Consider the following 16,525-nt stretch of genomic DNA (forward strand, 5'->3'; position numbering starts at 1 on the left):
CTGGATGAGACTCAAGAAAAGTTATTCCAAGGATAACAGGGATGGAGTATTCAGTTTATTTCCATTTCAAGTAATATTTGGGCAAATACTAACAAAAGAAGTGGCAGACACAGTTAAAATTAAAAATTCAATGCACACAATTACAATTTTGATTGTGCTGTCTCTTGCTCTTCAAATATTTGGTATAATTTGGGGTTTTTTTTACTGCTACTTCTGTGATGGTTTTACAACTTGCTCAACTAATTAAATCCTGATACAAAATTGATGTAGAGGAGTGGTTCTCACCAGTTGATAGCCAGCAGATCTTTAATAATTTAAGTTTTCTGATTTTGATATGTTTATTTGGTATATGCTATGTATTTTGGAAATGTTTGCATATGTTTCAACTTTGAGTATGCTTTTCTTTCTCCAGTGAATAACATTAACAATAGAAATGGAGGACAATTTCTAGTGTGTTCACAAATGCTTGGAGGTTATTGGCCTTTAGCTGTGCCTCAGGCCATCATTTCTTCTCAGCTAGTTCCTCAGTCCTCAAGAAGTGCCCTAGGCTCAGCTCATTATAACTTAATTCAGCACTAGGTTCTCTGCATTTGCTTAGAAACTTTTTTAGTTACCTGACCAAACTTATGAGCTTTTCTTGCAACACTTAATACTTTACTAAGTCTTGCACAGCAAGAGGTTTTATCATGTGCAGATTATTTCTTCCCTTCTGGTCATGGGTAGGTATAGTGCAAGTGAAAGAGCAATAATTTTACAGCTGGCATGATAACTTTTGCCTCATTGAGGTATATTGCTGTATAAAGCAATTTTAGGTATTCATAGAATATATTTTAGGTGAAAATATTTTCCTACTAATACTAGTATTTCAAAGGAAAGGAAAGTTTTTATAAGATTTTACATTAGATTAGTATTTGACATATTAGTAGTGTATAGGACTTGGCATTTGGTCCTCATAACATGCTGCAAATTGTTTAAGGAGTAGCACTGTGTTCTGTATGGTGTACTTTTGGAACTTTTGTCCTCAGTACTTTAACTGTTGCTAAACTTTGTGTTTATTGTATGCATTGGAAATATCCAAGTATGTAATTTATTCTTTCCTCATCTCAGAACTCTTCAAGTTAGTTTCAGTCTTGTGTCTTAGAACTTAAAATACTTATTTTCATGATTTATGTAATGCGTTGCATCTGCTGTACTCAGCACCTCAAACCTTGTGTTCGGTTCTGGGCTCCTCGCTGCAATGAAGGCTTTGAGGTGCTGGAGTGTGTCCAGAGAAGGATGATGGAGATGGTGATGGGTCTGGAGTTACAACTGTTATGAGGAGCAGCTGAGGAAGCTGAGGTTGTTTAATCTGGAGGAAAGAAGGCTGGGGAGGGGTGGGGGTGTCTTATCACTGTCTACAGCTACCTTAAAGGAGGTTGTGCCAGGTGGGGGTCAGTCTCTTCTCCCAGGCAGGGGACAGGACAGGTGAGAGGAAATAGCCTTAAGTCACACCAGGAGAAGTTTAAGCTGGATATTAGGAAAAATGTTTTCATGGAAAGGGTTATAAAGCATTGGAAAAGAATGTCCAGGGAAATGGTGGAGTCATCATCCCTGGAAGAGCTCAAAAAGTATGAATATGGCACTTGAGGACATGGTTTAATGGTGAACATGGTGATGTACAGTATTTGGTATTCAAATACTTTCTATGAAATTTCTGTTGTCCTTAGTATTTAGTGAAGTGACTATTCCATATATCATGTATTCAAATCAATAGGAAGACTCTTAGCAAAAAACATTGGGGGAACCTTTGCAGTTCTTTCTGTTCTGCTGATCAGCTTATTCTGGTAGGTAGTGTTCATTGGCTGGCATTGCTGTGAAAGATGTAATTTTTCAACTCACAAAATGTAAACAATACTGCTGCATAAGAATTAAATTTCATATTTCCCAAAAATCTCAGTCTGGGCCTTTTGTGAGCTACCTGTGTGTATTGTAAAATTTTGCCCGATGGGTGGGAAGAATGAGGAGCAGGACTCCATGATATCAGAAGGCTAATTAATTACTTTATTATACTATATCATGCTATACTATATTACACTACATTACACTACATCTAAACTAAAACTGAACAATAACTCAACTGAACAAAATCTCGTGACTGCCTCCTGACTGGCCATCAGGACACATCTTGCAGAGATTGGTCAAGAAAACAAAAATACTCACACCAGAATCTAAATACCAATTCCTTTCAGGTAAACAGTCTTCTATAATGCATTCCACTTGTGCACAAACACAAGAACAGCAAATAAGAATTGTTTTGATCATTCTCTTCTCTGCTTCTCTTAAGTTCAGAGAATGTGAATCTCAGGTGTGTTCCACCAGTTTAGAGCTGTCCATATCATCTGAATCAGAGACGTAATAGCAGAGAGAGGTTGGTGATCTGTGCCTTCAAAGGGCTTCAGGTGGGGTGAAGAGCACTCCCTTATGTGCTGAGTGATTTTCAACCTGGTTAGTGTGGGAAGAGATGTGTGTGACTGTAGGAAATGGGGTTTACATTTATGGTTCACTTTCTCGGGTGAGAAACTTGGCCTGAGTTGCCAAAGGAGACTCCAAGCAAAAACAAGATCTGAGGTTAAACCGATCTTTTTTGTCACTCTAAGATGGATATGCAGTTGATAGGGTAGATGGAAGATGTTCTGATTCTTGAATAGGTTCCTAGGTTCAAAGCAGCAAATGAAGTCTCAAAAGACAGTTTGCTGATCAACTGCAGAGGCAGTTCTATGGCTGGGATGATAAAATGAAAGAGTAATATAGGTGATGAGGTCCAGGATTATGTTTGAAGGGCGAGTTTCTGATGACTGTTTGGGCAGTAAAATAAAAGGTAATGTGTAAACTCATCCCATTAAAAATAATAGTATTAAGATGAAGTTGAGACCTATATTGCAGCTTCTGTATTTTAAAAAAATCTTCTGTATTTCTGTATAGCTTTTTGCAGTGATTCAGTAGTTAATTTAGTTAACTTGATTCAGTCATGATGATAGGATAACTCTTGGCTTTTTTTTTCCTCTTCATTGTTCACCCAACTTTGAAAATTAATTTTTAATGAGGATACAGTTCTTCAAAATTTGTGAGTCTTCTAAAATTTATTTGTCCACTGTTGATCTTAGGGGAATTAGTACCATAACTAAAGTTCCTTCTGTACATTATGCCAGGCTAAAATCTTCCTAAATTCCTTGTTTTCTGCAGCAACTATAGAAAAACAGCTGACTAATGAAAGGGAGAGAAAAATGACAGACCTAATAAAAAAAAAAAAAATAACAAAGAAACCTGCAACGAACAAAGATGAAAATAATAAAAAGCAAACTTAGTTCTGTCTTTTAAAAATATTATTGATATATTTAAATATTATTGGTTTTCTTCATCTTTCAGTACTTTGTTTCCATATAGTATGAAAAGAGCAGATTTGTATCTTCGTAGTGATATGTGACTGCTAAAGTGAACTGTCAAAGTTTCTTACTGACTGTAAAGTACTTGCTTCAAGAAGAGTCCTTTCCCTCTCTCTCCTTTCTTTGCAGATGATTTGAATTATATGATTTGGATACAGAAGTGGTGCAGACATTTACACTAAGGATTGTAATGTTGTTATTTTTGTTTATTCCTATAAGAAGCATTGAATTGTAATACGTGGCTTATTTACTATTAGCCATAAAATGAAAAATCACCTTCAAACTTTAAGTTGAAAATGGAGAATAAGCATGGTATTTCCCCAAACAGGGAAATTGCTTGTGTTTTCCTAGAAAAGTTAATCCTGCATGAAATCAGTGATATAGTAAATTGTTAGTATAACAATTAATTAAAGTAGATATTGGTTATAAAAATCTCATTGAATTGTTCCATGTAGTCATTGTGTATAATTAAGACCCACAGGAAAACATTTGAAACCCTAATGTTCTATTTTATTGTATTTGCAGATTCACATCATAGATTTTGATGATGAAAATAACATTATAAACAAAAATGTTCTCCTTCATCAAGTGGGTGAAATTTGGCACATTAGTACAAGTCCTGCTGACAAAGGTGTACTTGCAACCTGCTACAATAAAAGTAAGTCCTTTTAAAATATGCTCAACTTGTACAAGTGCTTTGGTATTTTTGAATGTGTCAAGTTCAAACCTCTAGCCCAGGTGTAGACACTTTGAGTTGGAATTATCAAGCCAAGCATTTCTAAAAAAATCTGCAACACTTTTAATTATACCTAATTTGTGTCATATCCTTAGGTTATCTTGGTTAGAAGTCAACTTCTGCATTCATGTTAAGAAAAGCAGCAAAATGAACCTTATGTTTGGCTGATGAATGCAAAACATGGCAAATAAAATATATTCCTGTTACTTTAAGCATAATTTTTATTGATGTTTGCTTTTGAAAGTGCAAGTAAATGTCTTTCAAAATGTGCTGGCATCAAGCTTTACCTAAAACTGCAGATGAAGTTTGTATATAATGTTATTTTTCATATTTGAAATGCAGGTATGCCTACAGAGGGCTACAGCTTCTTATCTAAATATTTCCTCAGTAGGAATGTTCCTTGTCCAACCTTACTTACCATAAGTGCACAACTATTGAGATTAAGGGTCTCTGTGCAATTCCTGAGTGAGGCAGGTGTGAAGATTTTCTGTCATGAGGCTTGAGAAATCCACATGCATCACTTGGAGAAGGGGGTGAATTTTCTCTCTGACAAGAAATCTGAGGTGTCAATTGAAATAAATATTATCTCATCCAGTCAATACTCATCTGTTGTTTCATGGAAATGCAGTCCAAGAGTATAAGAATTACAGTTAGTTTCAGGCTTTGTACATCTGTGAACAGCTGTAGAGATGTGTGTTCCTGCTGTTCCGCCTTCTGATTATGCTAGGGAGAGGATTCCAGGATTGCCTAGTTCTCCTAATTCTTTTGGATTGAAAGAAAACTGCTAAAATTTGAATTTATTTCACAAATCTTACATGATTTTTTAAAACCAATGATAGTAGATAAGTTAAGTAGATTTTCCCATTGAAGTGATTGTGGGCATTTTGATTGAGAGGCTTTCTGTGAGATTTCCAATTTCCTTTGTTGGACCTAATAAATCACATAAATGTTTTCTATTCCAGATTATTGTGTTCTAGATTTAGTTTATCTGATTTCTTAATATTAAGCTCTGTTGTTTATTCTTCATGCATCCTACTTTAGAATTATCATCCATTAACTTTCTGCAGAAAACAAGTTCTCATTCTCAAATGGTGATTACTGACTCTAAATAGCAATGTATAGAGCTGAAAGCACTCAGTGTGGGGTTCTGTAATAAGGCATACTGAGTTCAGCAGACAACTTATTTCAAGTAGTAATGCAACCAAATTAAGCAATCAAAACCTTTACAACTCTTAATGTATTGCATTTCTTTGTTGTTTTAAAAAGACTCAACTCATTTTCTCATTGAACTACAAGTCAAATGAGATGATGCTTTCAGGAACAGCTGTAAGTATTGTGCCCATCTCTTGTGTCTGGGCCTTGCACTTCTGTCAAGACTTAAACATTGTTGAAACTGGGATATTGAAGAAATGTGAGATGTGTCCATTATTAATAGCTGTTTTTTGAAGTTGCTTAAAGAAGTGATAAAATATGGCATTGAAGAGAAGTGGAATTACATACATTTCCCATTTCCTAGCTCACTGGATGAGCTAATGGAATAGGGTGAAATTTCCACTTTTATATTGGGAAAGATACCGAGTTTTCTTTTACTCTTGCATATTTGCAAAGAGTTATCATAACTGATGTATGAAAAAAAGATGTTGTAGGTGCAAATACAAGGGCTGTCCTGATCTTTGCTTTTTGTTAAGATGGATTTGCCTTTTATATAGGATATTTGGGGAATATAAATTTCTTTTTTCAAATGCAGTGAAAATCTTTCCATGGTATCCAGTTGTTACCATCCCCTGCTACGTTATAGAGACATTGAGACTCTCGTTTATTTTTTACTTGACTACCTGTTAGTTAATACTACTGCCTGAAAGTCACAGATGACACCAGCAATCTTACTCTATGTTTTGAAATACAAATGAGGTGCTGGCTTGCTTCTCTTTTTTCATGAGGGAATTAAACTTAGCAAAATAATGTAATATGCAAAGCTTTTTTGATAATTTCTTCTGAATGCTCAGAATTCTGCATGGGAAATGGGTGTGTGCATTCAGCTGGGTAACAATGGGCTGTCTCTGGGGTCAAGGTTCAAACAGAAAGTTTAAGCCATGTCTGTCTTTGAGAACAGTAATTGTGTACTGGTGCTCGGAAGTTTTTACTACTCTGGTTGAGAGATGCCTTGAATTGATATACCAGAAGTCTTAATCAAAACTCAAAAAATTCTCTTAGGTGGGGAAGTTCCTACATTTGAATTGGTTTTGTTGTTGCTGTTTTGTTGGTTTTTTTAGTTTCAAAGACACTATTTTAACTACTTCTATGAAATCGCACACCATCATGCTTAGATCTAAAGGTTTTTCCCATGTGTGTGGATATGTAGATGTGTATGGATTGTTTTCTCCTGAAACATGTGGGTAGGAAACCTCATTCAGAAGTAGAAACAATCTGGTCTTGTCACTCTCTGGGAGCATGATTTTTTTTTTTCCTCCTGCCTTCATGGATATGTGAAATAGTTTTACTTGTCCTTGACTTGTAAGTGAAAGAGGCATAAAGAGGTGGAACTTAAAATGTATTTATTATTTATTACACCTAACGAAGAACAAAGTCATGTACTTATGAGTCATAATAGCTATGCTTCTATGTCAATAAAAAATAATTTTCTTGTTGTCCACTAGATTATTTTCTTTAAGTGCTTACTTTTGATAAAATAGATTTTTTGGCCCTAAATGACTAAACTTGCAGCAACCACAATTCAGTCATTGTTTTGAGATGAACTTTTGCTTTTAGAAACTCTCAGCAAAATATGTCAAAAGTGCCAAGTATAGCACATTTCCATGACTGGATGCAGACTCTCCACTCATATTTTTGGCTTTACTGCCTTTTTACATGAAGTCCATCAGAATATTTACTGACATTGATTCTGCATATCTTTAAATTCTGTGATTTCAAGAAAAGAATGTTCCCCCAAGAAAGTAAAAATAAGATGGCTCATCTTCTTGTTCACAAGAAGTCACAGGAAAATTTAAATCCTTGCTGAATATGTAATTTGGGAACTATATTCTCTAAACAGTCAGTAAAGTTAAATGAAAGGGTGCTCTGTATTCTTTGTTCAAGATATTTTACTAGAGTACCAATGTATAACTAGGTTTTAAAAAGGAAAATACCTTCCTGAATCTAAAATCAAAATGCAGGAAGCAGCCTTTTTTTGTTAGCATCAGTATTTACAATTTTGTCTAAGTTTGACATTGAAAAAATACAAGGCTTTATTAATGATGCATTCTCAATTATGATATTAACTAGAATAATAGTGGTTCCAGTAGCATTGGAACAATTGTGTCTTTGGATATTAACCAGAAATTCCATTTTCTAGGATGTTTTGTCTTAATGTATTGAAAAAAAATTGTGGAACTGTGTCTCTTCTCAGGCCCCTCCTCATGCACACACTTCAAAAATACTGACCTAATCACATAATTACAAAGGGAGAACTTATTACTCTCAGTTCCTGCCTCGTTTGTAGTGGTTTCCCCCCATCACTGATCATGAATATGCCACTTAGGAAATTTTATACTGTTATGACTGATTTTATTCTCAAGTGTTAGGCTTACTAGTTATGTATAATCTTGTCCAACCCCCAGAAAAGATCAGGAATTTGCTATGCTGGTGGCACAGCAGTTGCCTGTGCTACACATTTTTAACTCACCAATATTTTGTGCTAGAAATGTATTAAGACCATGCTGGTGTAACTGACATTACTGAGAGACAGAATGTGTCTTCAGGAGACACTGAGAAGTAGCTCCTCTTTTTGCAAATGTGTTTGGCAGCTAATTGATGTTGTGAGAATTAGGAATGTTATATTTTATCACAGATTCCCTAGGTGAAGAGAGAAAGTGCATAAATATATGAAAGAAGCTAAGTATAAGAAGAGAAAAGAAGGGTTATAGTCTGAATATCTCAGGGGCAGGGGAAGAAGGCTTTGTAAAATTAATATCTGAGGTATCCAGAAGAACTCAAACACTATTGGTTTTGTGACATGTTGATGCATCATTTTTCTCTTCTACTGCAGCAAATCAACTGAATTAAAACAGGGGTGTGGTTTTTTTTGGTTTTTTTTCCTCTTGAAGAGAATAAGATTGTTACTGACAGATTTAAAGTAGGTAAAAATCAAGGGGAGAAATTAGTTTGGTAGTCTTCTAGCTTTAAAAGTTAAATTAGATTGTTAAAGTTCAGTATGAGACAGATTAGGTCTTAAAAAACTAAAAGGTTGGATTCTTGAGAGAACAATGCAATTTAGGGATGTTTTTTGGACGATGATAATAAAAGATGACTATAAGATAGAGTGCTACAGTTGCATTGTAATTTGTTTAATGCTGAAATTTCTGAAAATTTACATGTACTTATTTGCCTATTATACTTATTAATATCCTAAAGTTATGTTCAGCAAAGCAGAAATCATATAATTTGCTTTACAGTAGCCCAGAATTAAAATGGAGGATGCTGCATTTAGTGCAAAATCTGTCAGAACAATTCTAGGAACTTTACACCTTTCTTCTTTTTACTGGTCTGGCTAGTTGTAGTCAGTTGACTATTCTCTTTTTTATTACTTTCATTAAATTAAAATTGGACAGAAGTGGCACTTCTAAAAAGTGAATAAGAAAGGTGACAAAGTAATTAAGGAGACCATAGCATTTCCTAGTAGAAATCCACACTTAAATATCAGAAAAGAAGAATTATGGGGTGGGTTGAGGGTCAAGAATGTACCCTTCAAATAATGATATGAACCAAGGAGAATGATGGTACACTAAATATAATAAGTTTAAAAATGAAGATAAATTCGTCTTCAAGAAGTTGGTTACTAACCAAGCACTGTCTTCAACTGCTAAGGGGAAAATCATTTCACATGTGTATTCCTACTCCAAGTTTGAAAGGAGCTTGCTTCATTATTCAGAAGAGCATCCTAGCCTACTCTAGGATAATTTTTTCGTTGTGAAAAAGTGAAATGACAAAACCCTGTAATTTACACTAAAGGGGAGTATCTAGGGAACTAGAACAGTGGAGACCTGACAAAGTGCTAGACTCCATTGGAAAAATATCTGTATACAGTCTCAATATTACTCAAGTTTCAGGCTATAGGAGGGGAATTCAGAAAGCCATTTCATGGACTTTTAATAATGTTCTGAGGCAACAAGAAATACCAAGTCAATGGGCTGGGGTGTGTTTAATAATTTTTGTATGTAAAGTAGGTGATGGAAGCCTCAGCTCTATAAATAGCCAAAAAATTTGGATTCCTGCATTAATACGATGATTAATATGATGCTGGGTAATACTTGGAAATATATTGATGATGCCCTTTTTGTCATTCCAGCTTATCATACACTGTTGTGAGGTGTTTGGAAAAATTTCCAAGTTAGGTGGATTTGCTGTGTAGGTGCAGATTTTATGTGGGTTCAGGGGCTGGGGGAGTCATGCCTTGAATTTGCTTTGTTTAATGCAGAACTTATTTTTAATCTGTTGCCTTGTTTATACACCCCTCCCTGTCTCTCACCTGCTGTTTTGGGATACTGTTAAAATGGAGGCAGACTATTTCCTGTGGACTTATAAAGTAAACTTTAGCTGCATCATTAAAGGAATGGGGAAGTCAGAGGGATTTTTCTGTAAGCCATTTAAAGAATTCTGCAGCTATTTGCCAGTTTGCCAGCAATGGATGGCTTCTTTTCGAGTGAGTCTTGGATCTGGTCTCTGTGGACCAGAATACTAAGTAGAAAGGTTGAAGTGAATGATTATGGTGATGAATTTGGGGAAAGCTGTCATTCTAAAATAATGTTTTATAAATATAATTATAGCTTATACAGCATTATTTGCAAAATCTGAATATAGCTTTCATTATATCCTATAAGCTAGAATTAACCCCCAGATTTGTGCATTGCTCTGAGATACAGATAAATCTATTTAGCATGTCAGTAAAGAAACTAGTGGTTTGTTTGAATTTTGATTCTGTGTAATGGCCAGCTACTTGGGTAGTTACTGTGTTCTGTTACATGTTGAACAGAAACTTAGCAATGGTAAAATTGTTTGGGAAGTCAAGGGTTAAGGCAAACTGCTGGTGGGTTTGCATGACATGATGGGGAGATAATGGAGAGGAAACAGAAAAATGATCCAGACTGAAAACTCTGCATAGGTGGAAAATAGTTTGCCTGCTGAATCTCCAGTTGGCCCTTGGTAGTGGTCTCCACTATTGCAAAGGTGAATTTTTGGGATGTGATTGTATGCAGCTACCCTGGGAGCAGGAGAAAGATGTGCTTGGAGGGGCAAGAGTGAAGGACCGTGTCTCACAGCATAATTGTAGACAATTGTACTGTTGCTGTCACAGGTCTAATAGGGAAAATGCTTGCTGAAAGACAAAGTGAGGAAATTAAGTCAATGGTAGAGTTGGAGAAATAAGGAGATCCTGAGGAAGGAGATCCCAAAAACAACTAAGAGATATGTGAAAACACAAAGAAGTGTGACATGGTAAAATAGCTTTTGGGCAGTCAGTCAGTGGGAGGCTTGAGAAATGTTAGAGATAACACCCTTAGGTGTTAGCAGAGATTGTCCATACAAAAAACTATTGGTGTGGTTAAATGTCTGCATGTTTTGGTTTTTGATTAGCATTTCTTGTTTTAAATTTTGTTTCTTCGTTATCTGTGGCAACTTCTGCTATTTTCCTGTTTTTCTTCCTTTCTGTGGCATTTACAGAAAGGATTGGTGAAATAATTTGCCAAGATGTTAGATCCATATTGTTGGAACTAACTTTTAGCTTTGTTGCTGTAAGATGAACAATGGTCTAGAGGCTTCAGCTTCTCTTTCAGCTGTTTTAAACTGTGCCAGCAAACTAAACAGAATGGTTATGCTGATTGTATGCAATTGTAAATTGTGTTGCAAGGGTATTTTCACGACCACAAGAGTACTTTTATGTTGAAAACAGGAATTGAAAACCTGAAAATTAGTTTGTCACAGCATAGGTGATAAAAATAACAGCATTAAAGTCTGATGTTTGGAATGATTTACTCTAATGATGTCACGTAGGGTGGAAACCGATGTGAAAAGTATGTGTGTGAGCTGTATCAACACTGAAAACAATTTAAGAAAACAAGCCTTACCTGCTAGTTTGTGAGGGATAGAACCCGCTGGCTGTGCAAGTCTTAATGTCGAATAATCAGGTTTTGGTATCAAACAGCTGCATGTTTGTTGGTTGGTTTGGTTTTTTTGGGGTTTTTTTGGTTTTTTTTTGTTTTGTTTTTTGTTTGGTTGTTTTTTTTTTTTTTTTTTTTTTTTTGTTTTTGTGGTTTTTTGGTTTTGTTTTTTTTTTTGCTTGCTTGGTTGTTTTTTTACAGCAGTATTGCTGTAATGAAAATTTTTGCTGGAAATTGTAACCTGTAGAGTAAAATAAATAATCTCAGGTTATTAGACTATTGTAAGGTTATATATGTATTCTAATAACTTGGAACAGGGCTATGGCAATGACCTAGGGACTGATTTGCAGTAGAGCCTACTGTTAAACTGTGAGGGTGCTCCCTGAGCAGTTTTAGTGTGGGCCAAGTTACAGTGTACTTTCAGACCATAATGCCCAGATGTAGTCCAAGAAATTCATGAGTAGTTGGAGTGTAGCCTCCTCCTTTTAAGTTAGCCTCCAAAAAATTTCATTTGATTGTGCTTTTTGGCCTCAGGGCTGGAGACCTGTACCTGACATTATTTTAAGCAAGTTGCCAAAAAAATAAATACCTGTCATAGTTCTCCATTGCAGACCTCTATGAAATACAGAGACTGTTTTGGAGAATGTATTGAAGAGAAACATGCAGGTACTTCAGAAATTAGATGAAAGATGTGATAAAGGTGTATATGAAATAAATTATGGTATGAAGATCTTGTCAAGAATTTCTGTTCTGCTGATCTCAATAATACACTGTTCCTGTTGTGTGGCTTATTCCACAAAATTGAGTAATTGTTTTAGAGATAATTTCAGCCTTCTAGAGAAGAGGATATTTTGAAACAGTTATCCTTTTTTGTATAGCATTTTTACAGTGTCTGGTGCTATGGGGTGGTTTTGTTGTGATAAGGATTAGTAGGTGTTGTGGAGGTTCTTAAAGAATCTTGATGAATTAAAGTAAAAGCTTCATGCTGCTCAATTTGAAGAGAATGTTTAATTACTGGATATTAGGTGCACGCATTCATTGAGGCAAAATTAAGTTTCTAGCAATGATAATTGTCTTAATTCATACTCGTTCTTTCTTCTGAAGAAGGCACTTCTTTTCTATCTGCTTTCAGGTACCAAACGCTGAATCAGATCATGAGCTGGAGTTGTTTGCCAGCTTCGTGATTTCTGAGTTCATAGAAAGGCTTATCAGGTTTTCATGGGGCTGTGAAACAATCACTTCTCTTTTATTCTCAGTGCCCTTTGTAAGGATGCTGATGGTTTGCTGTTTTCCTCATCTACTGCTGCACACAAGGCCCAGAAAACTGTCAGTCTTGATATAAAGAACTTTTTCCTGAACTGTAACTACCACTTTAGAGTACAGCATCATGTTGGGATGGCTTGAACTGTTTTTCTCTACATGCATTAACTAACTTTTGTAAGCAGAGGAGCTCATCTTTTGAGTCCTTCTATTCTCACCTTTTCCATGGCATGAAATTACCTGAAACTGTCAGGTCTGCAAGATGAGGTACTTGACACTGTTACACTAATAATGCTGTTTCAGGAGCTCGCAGTGGAATGCTTCCTCTGGTTTTAACTTTGGCCTTTCAGATAAATCTTTGTTTTAAGTCCATGAGATAAAGCTAGATTAATTCCTTTCACTAGGAAGAGGTAAAACTAAATTTAAAAGCAGAATTTTTATCTAATCTAAATTTAAAAGCATAATTAGTAAGTTTCTATGTTGCTGTCGTCTTTTGTATTTGTGCTTGCCTCTGCTTCTCCTAAGAATTCAAATTCTTATTCAAATCTATGGAAACATATGTGGAAACACATTTATTGTCCCAGTTCAAATGTATTTTTAAACTCCTACAAAAATAGATTCTGCGCTTCTGTTTCGTGTAGGGGACATAAAAAGCCACCAGAGGGCAAAAGGAAGTGAGACTGGACAAAGCTGTTACCTTCAAGTTTCCACATGCAGGCAGGCATGTGTGTGCGCACATCCTGGTTTTCACTTGGATTTTTTCCAAAAAGATAGGTGCCCTGGTGCAGTGGTTATGAAGACTTCATACAAATATCTTGCATTTCTGGATTCAGAGCATACAAACACAAAACTGGTATTTAATTTTGTTGAAAATAGTTTGCCTTTAAAATCCATTATTTCAAAACAATAAATCTACATTGAGTTATGTTGAGGCTGTCTGGTGCATTGCACTTACAGTGAACTCATGTATTAAAAAAAACTTTCTGCAGAGAAAATTGATCAGTAAGGATACTGGAAATAATGCTGCTGGTGATGCTTCATCTGCTTAGTATTGAAGACAGCAGGTGACACTTCTGCCTTGCTGTAATGAAAGCACTCCGTGTAGGGAAATCATTGGTACAGCCATGGGATATGCTACAGCCATTAAAATGGGCACAGAAGTGGAATGTGTCTTTAAATATTCCCTCTTCTCAGCAGTAGTGGTAGGATGTACAGAAGATTTATTCCCATAGTTTAAATGAAGAAATAAATGTCCTTGGTGTTCCTAATGTTCTTTTAATGTTTTTTTCCTAGGAATTCTAGCTGTTGTAAGTAATTTGAGTGTTTCTTTACAAGTAGTTTGCAGTAAGGTTTTAAATTAAATGGTTGCCTGTCTGATCACGTGATGAAAAAATGCTACACAAGTGATGAACAGCTTTAGAAATTGTTGCATGTTAATTCTGTTCAAATTTGAAGGCCTCTGTGCATAGATGTGCATTGAGCCAGTGTGCAAGAGCAGATGCACAGTGAAAAGTATGAGAGCTGGGGGACCGTGGACCATGTATAATACACTTAACTTGAAGCACAGATCCTTCTTATCCCTTGATTTAGAATCTCATCTTTATTTGACAGTGATTATCAGGATAATTGCAACATTTTTTGTATGAAGCAAAAGAAAATGAATGTCAGAAGAGGGAGGAGAGAAAATGACAGAAATTCAAGTATAACAGAATGGTCATGATATTGAAAAGAGTGCTTTAAATGCAGAAAGTGGATAAAATGCTTCTGAATTAGTGCTGTCATTGAGGGATAATCTCTTGAATTATCAGACTGCTCTCTCTTTCACTATTAGAACGTTTAATTCTCTTCCCCTTTTTAAATTATTTTTTCGCTTAGAACAAAAGAAGTGTTTTTCTGTCTCTAATTCAAAATAGTTTTTAAACTCTATTTTCAAATATTGGTATTAACTAATATAGAAGACTGCAAGAGAATGTGTTCTTTTGCCATGTCCAGTCAATGCTATTGTTACAGTAAATAACATTTTGCAGAAACATGTAAATTCTTACAGTTTGTGTATAGGCATCTTTGTGCAACAATTTCGTTGCGCAAGTGAAAGTTAAAGGCTTGCTTTTCTCTGTATTAGACTAGTTTTGCATTAGACTTCTGAGATATTCCCAAATAATGCAGGTGAAGCCAAGTATACTCTGCAAGTTCCTTCCAGTAAATGTTAAGACATTTTGCAACCTCACTTTTTTTGCATTCCATGTTTTGAGACGTTCTTTCTACCATGGAAAGATAGCCTGCTTTCATTTTCCATTATCCTATCCTTCTTGGAAAGCTGGAGAGGCCAAGGAAGTATCTCTTCCTTCATACCCTTAAGAGAATGATTAAGATTTTTTCTTATTTCATCTTTTTTTTTCCCCTCTTGCTGACTTACCAACATCACGATTCAAGTGCTAGCAATATCTTAAATAGTTATAAAAATGATTAATTTTTTATAAAGTAGCAAATCTTGAGTTATTGTAGTTATATGATGACATCAGTTCTGTAGCATATTCTATTATCTGCATATCCTCTTATGAAGCCATGTTAAAATGTTTTGAGAACTATTTTAGTTTGAGATTTTTCTCCTGCTTCTAGGTGATAGTTGGCAGCATTAATTCTTTTGGTTGTATGGGGTAGGTTTTTTTTCTGTGTGTGTCATCAAGCAAGCATCAATGTTTCTGGCCATTAGACATAAAACTTAGGACATTTCTGCTACTGCAGCAATTTGAGTGACAACTACAGGAAGTATGAGAATTTGAGGTTAATATTTTTGTCTTTTTTGATATTGTGAAGACTGTTTTGCAGCTCAGCATAATTTTATGATATCCACTGTGGCTGCACATGCCATCTAGTAGACTAACAGCACTTCTCCACTGTTCCTTATGCTCAAATTGCTGTCACCATGACCTTCAGGGCCCTTTCTGCAGAGCATTGTTGAACTTTGAGGTACCTGTTGGTTTGCTTACCAGCCTGTTTCTGTCCCTCTGATGTTCCCTGAGGTCATTAATGAAGATGCTGAACAGTGCTGGCGACACTGCCAGCTCCTGAGACATACCAGTAGTGACTGGCTCCAGATGACTTTTATGCCACTGACCACAACCCTCTGAGAATTACAGTTCAATCAGTTTTGAACCCAACCCTCCTGTTCAGTTTGTCTGTGAGGATGTTACGGGCCAAAGGTTTGTTAAAGGTAAAAAACATCAACTGCTTTCCCCATTTTTACCAAGCCTGTTTTAAATTTAATTTTCACTGCAGAATGCAATGATATTTGTCAGACATGAGGTCTGACATGTCCTTCATAAATCTGTATTGAGTAGTTCCAGTCACCTCATGTTTAGAAATGTTTTTCAGATTCTCTTGGTCTGTCACCTTCCTGGGGACTAAGGAAAGACTGACTAGTGTGTAGATGCTTCTTGCCCATCTTAAATATAGGAATGCCATTTACTTTCTCGAAGTCCTTAGGAACCTCTCTCCAGCACCATGACCTTTCCAAGTTAATTGAAACTGGCCTTATAAATATATTGGCCATTCCTCAGTTCTTGTGGATGCATTACTAGGATCCAATTTCTTTAAATATTCCCGAACTTGACTTTTCTACTGGTCTTGGCAGCCTGGGATCCCTCAATCCTGAGGATAGCAAAGACCTGTCTGCTAGACACTGAGCTTATTAAAGTCCTACACAAGGACAAAGGAAACTCCTTCTCATTGTCAGAAGATGGTGTTATCCTTTGTTTCATCCTTCTAGCAGACACCAGCTGCGTTTTGCCACTTTGGTCTACATTCTAATCCTAAACCATAATCTCTCATTTGAGCTGGGAGCTCCATGCACTCTAGTTGCTGATGTTTAAAAAGGGTGATTATCCCCTCTCACCTTCCTGATCCATCCCTCCTAAAGATCCATACTTCCAATCCCATTGAGATTGTACACACCA

General features: G+C 35.9%; 1 protein-coding gene across 1 annotated transcript in view; it reads left to right on the forward strand.

Moving 5' to 3' along the window:
• The window catches only part of EIPR1 (EARP complex and GARP complex interacting protein 1), a 73,035-nt gene that overhangs the window by 10,017 nt on the left and 46,493 nt on the right, over positions 1-16,525 (forward strand). Inside the window, exon 3 of the mRNA XM_030944690.1 lies at positions 3,948-4,080. Coding sequence (XP_030800550.1) covers positions 3,948-4,080 — 133 coding nt within the window. The remainder of the gene's footprint in view (positions 1-3,947; positions 4,081-16,525) is intronic.

The sequence above is a fragment of the Camarhynchus parvulus genome, chromosome 3, assembly GCF_901933205.1.
Source record: "Camarhynchus parvulus chromosome 3, STF_HiC, whole genome shotgun sequence".
Taxonomy (NCBI): domain Eukaryota; kingdom Metazoa; phylum Chordata; class Aves; order Passeriformes; family Thraupidae; genus Camarhynchus; species Camarhynchus parvulus.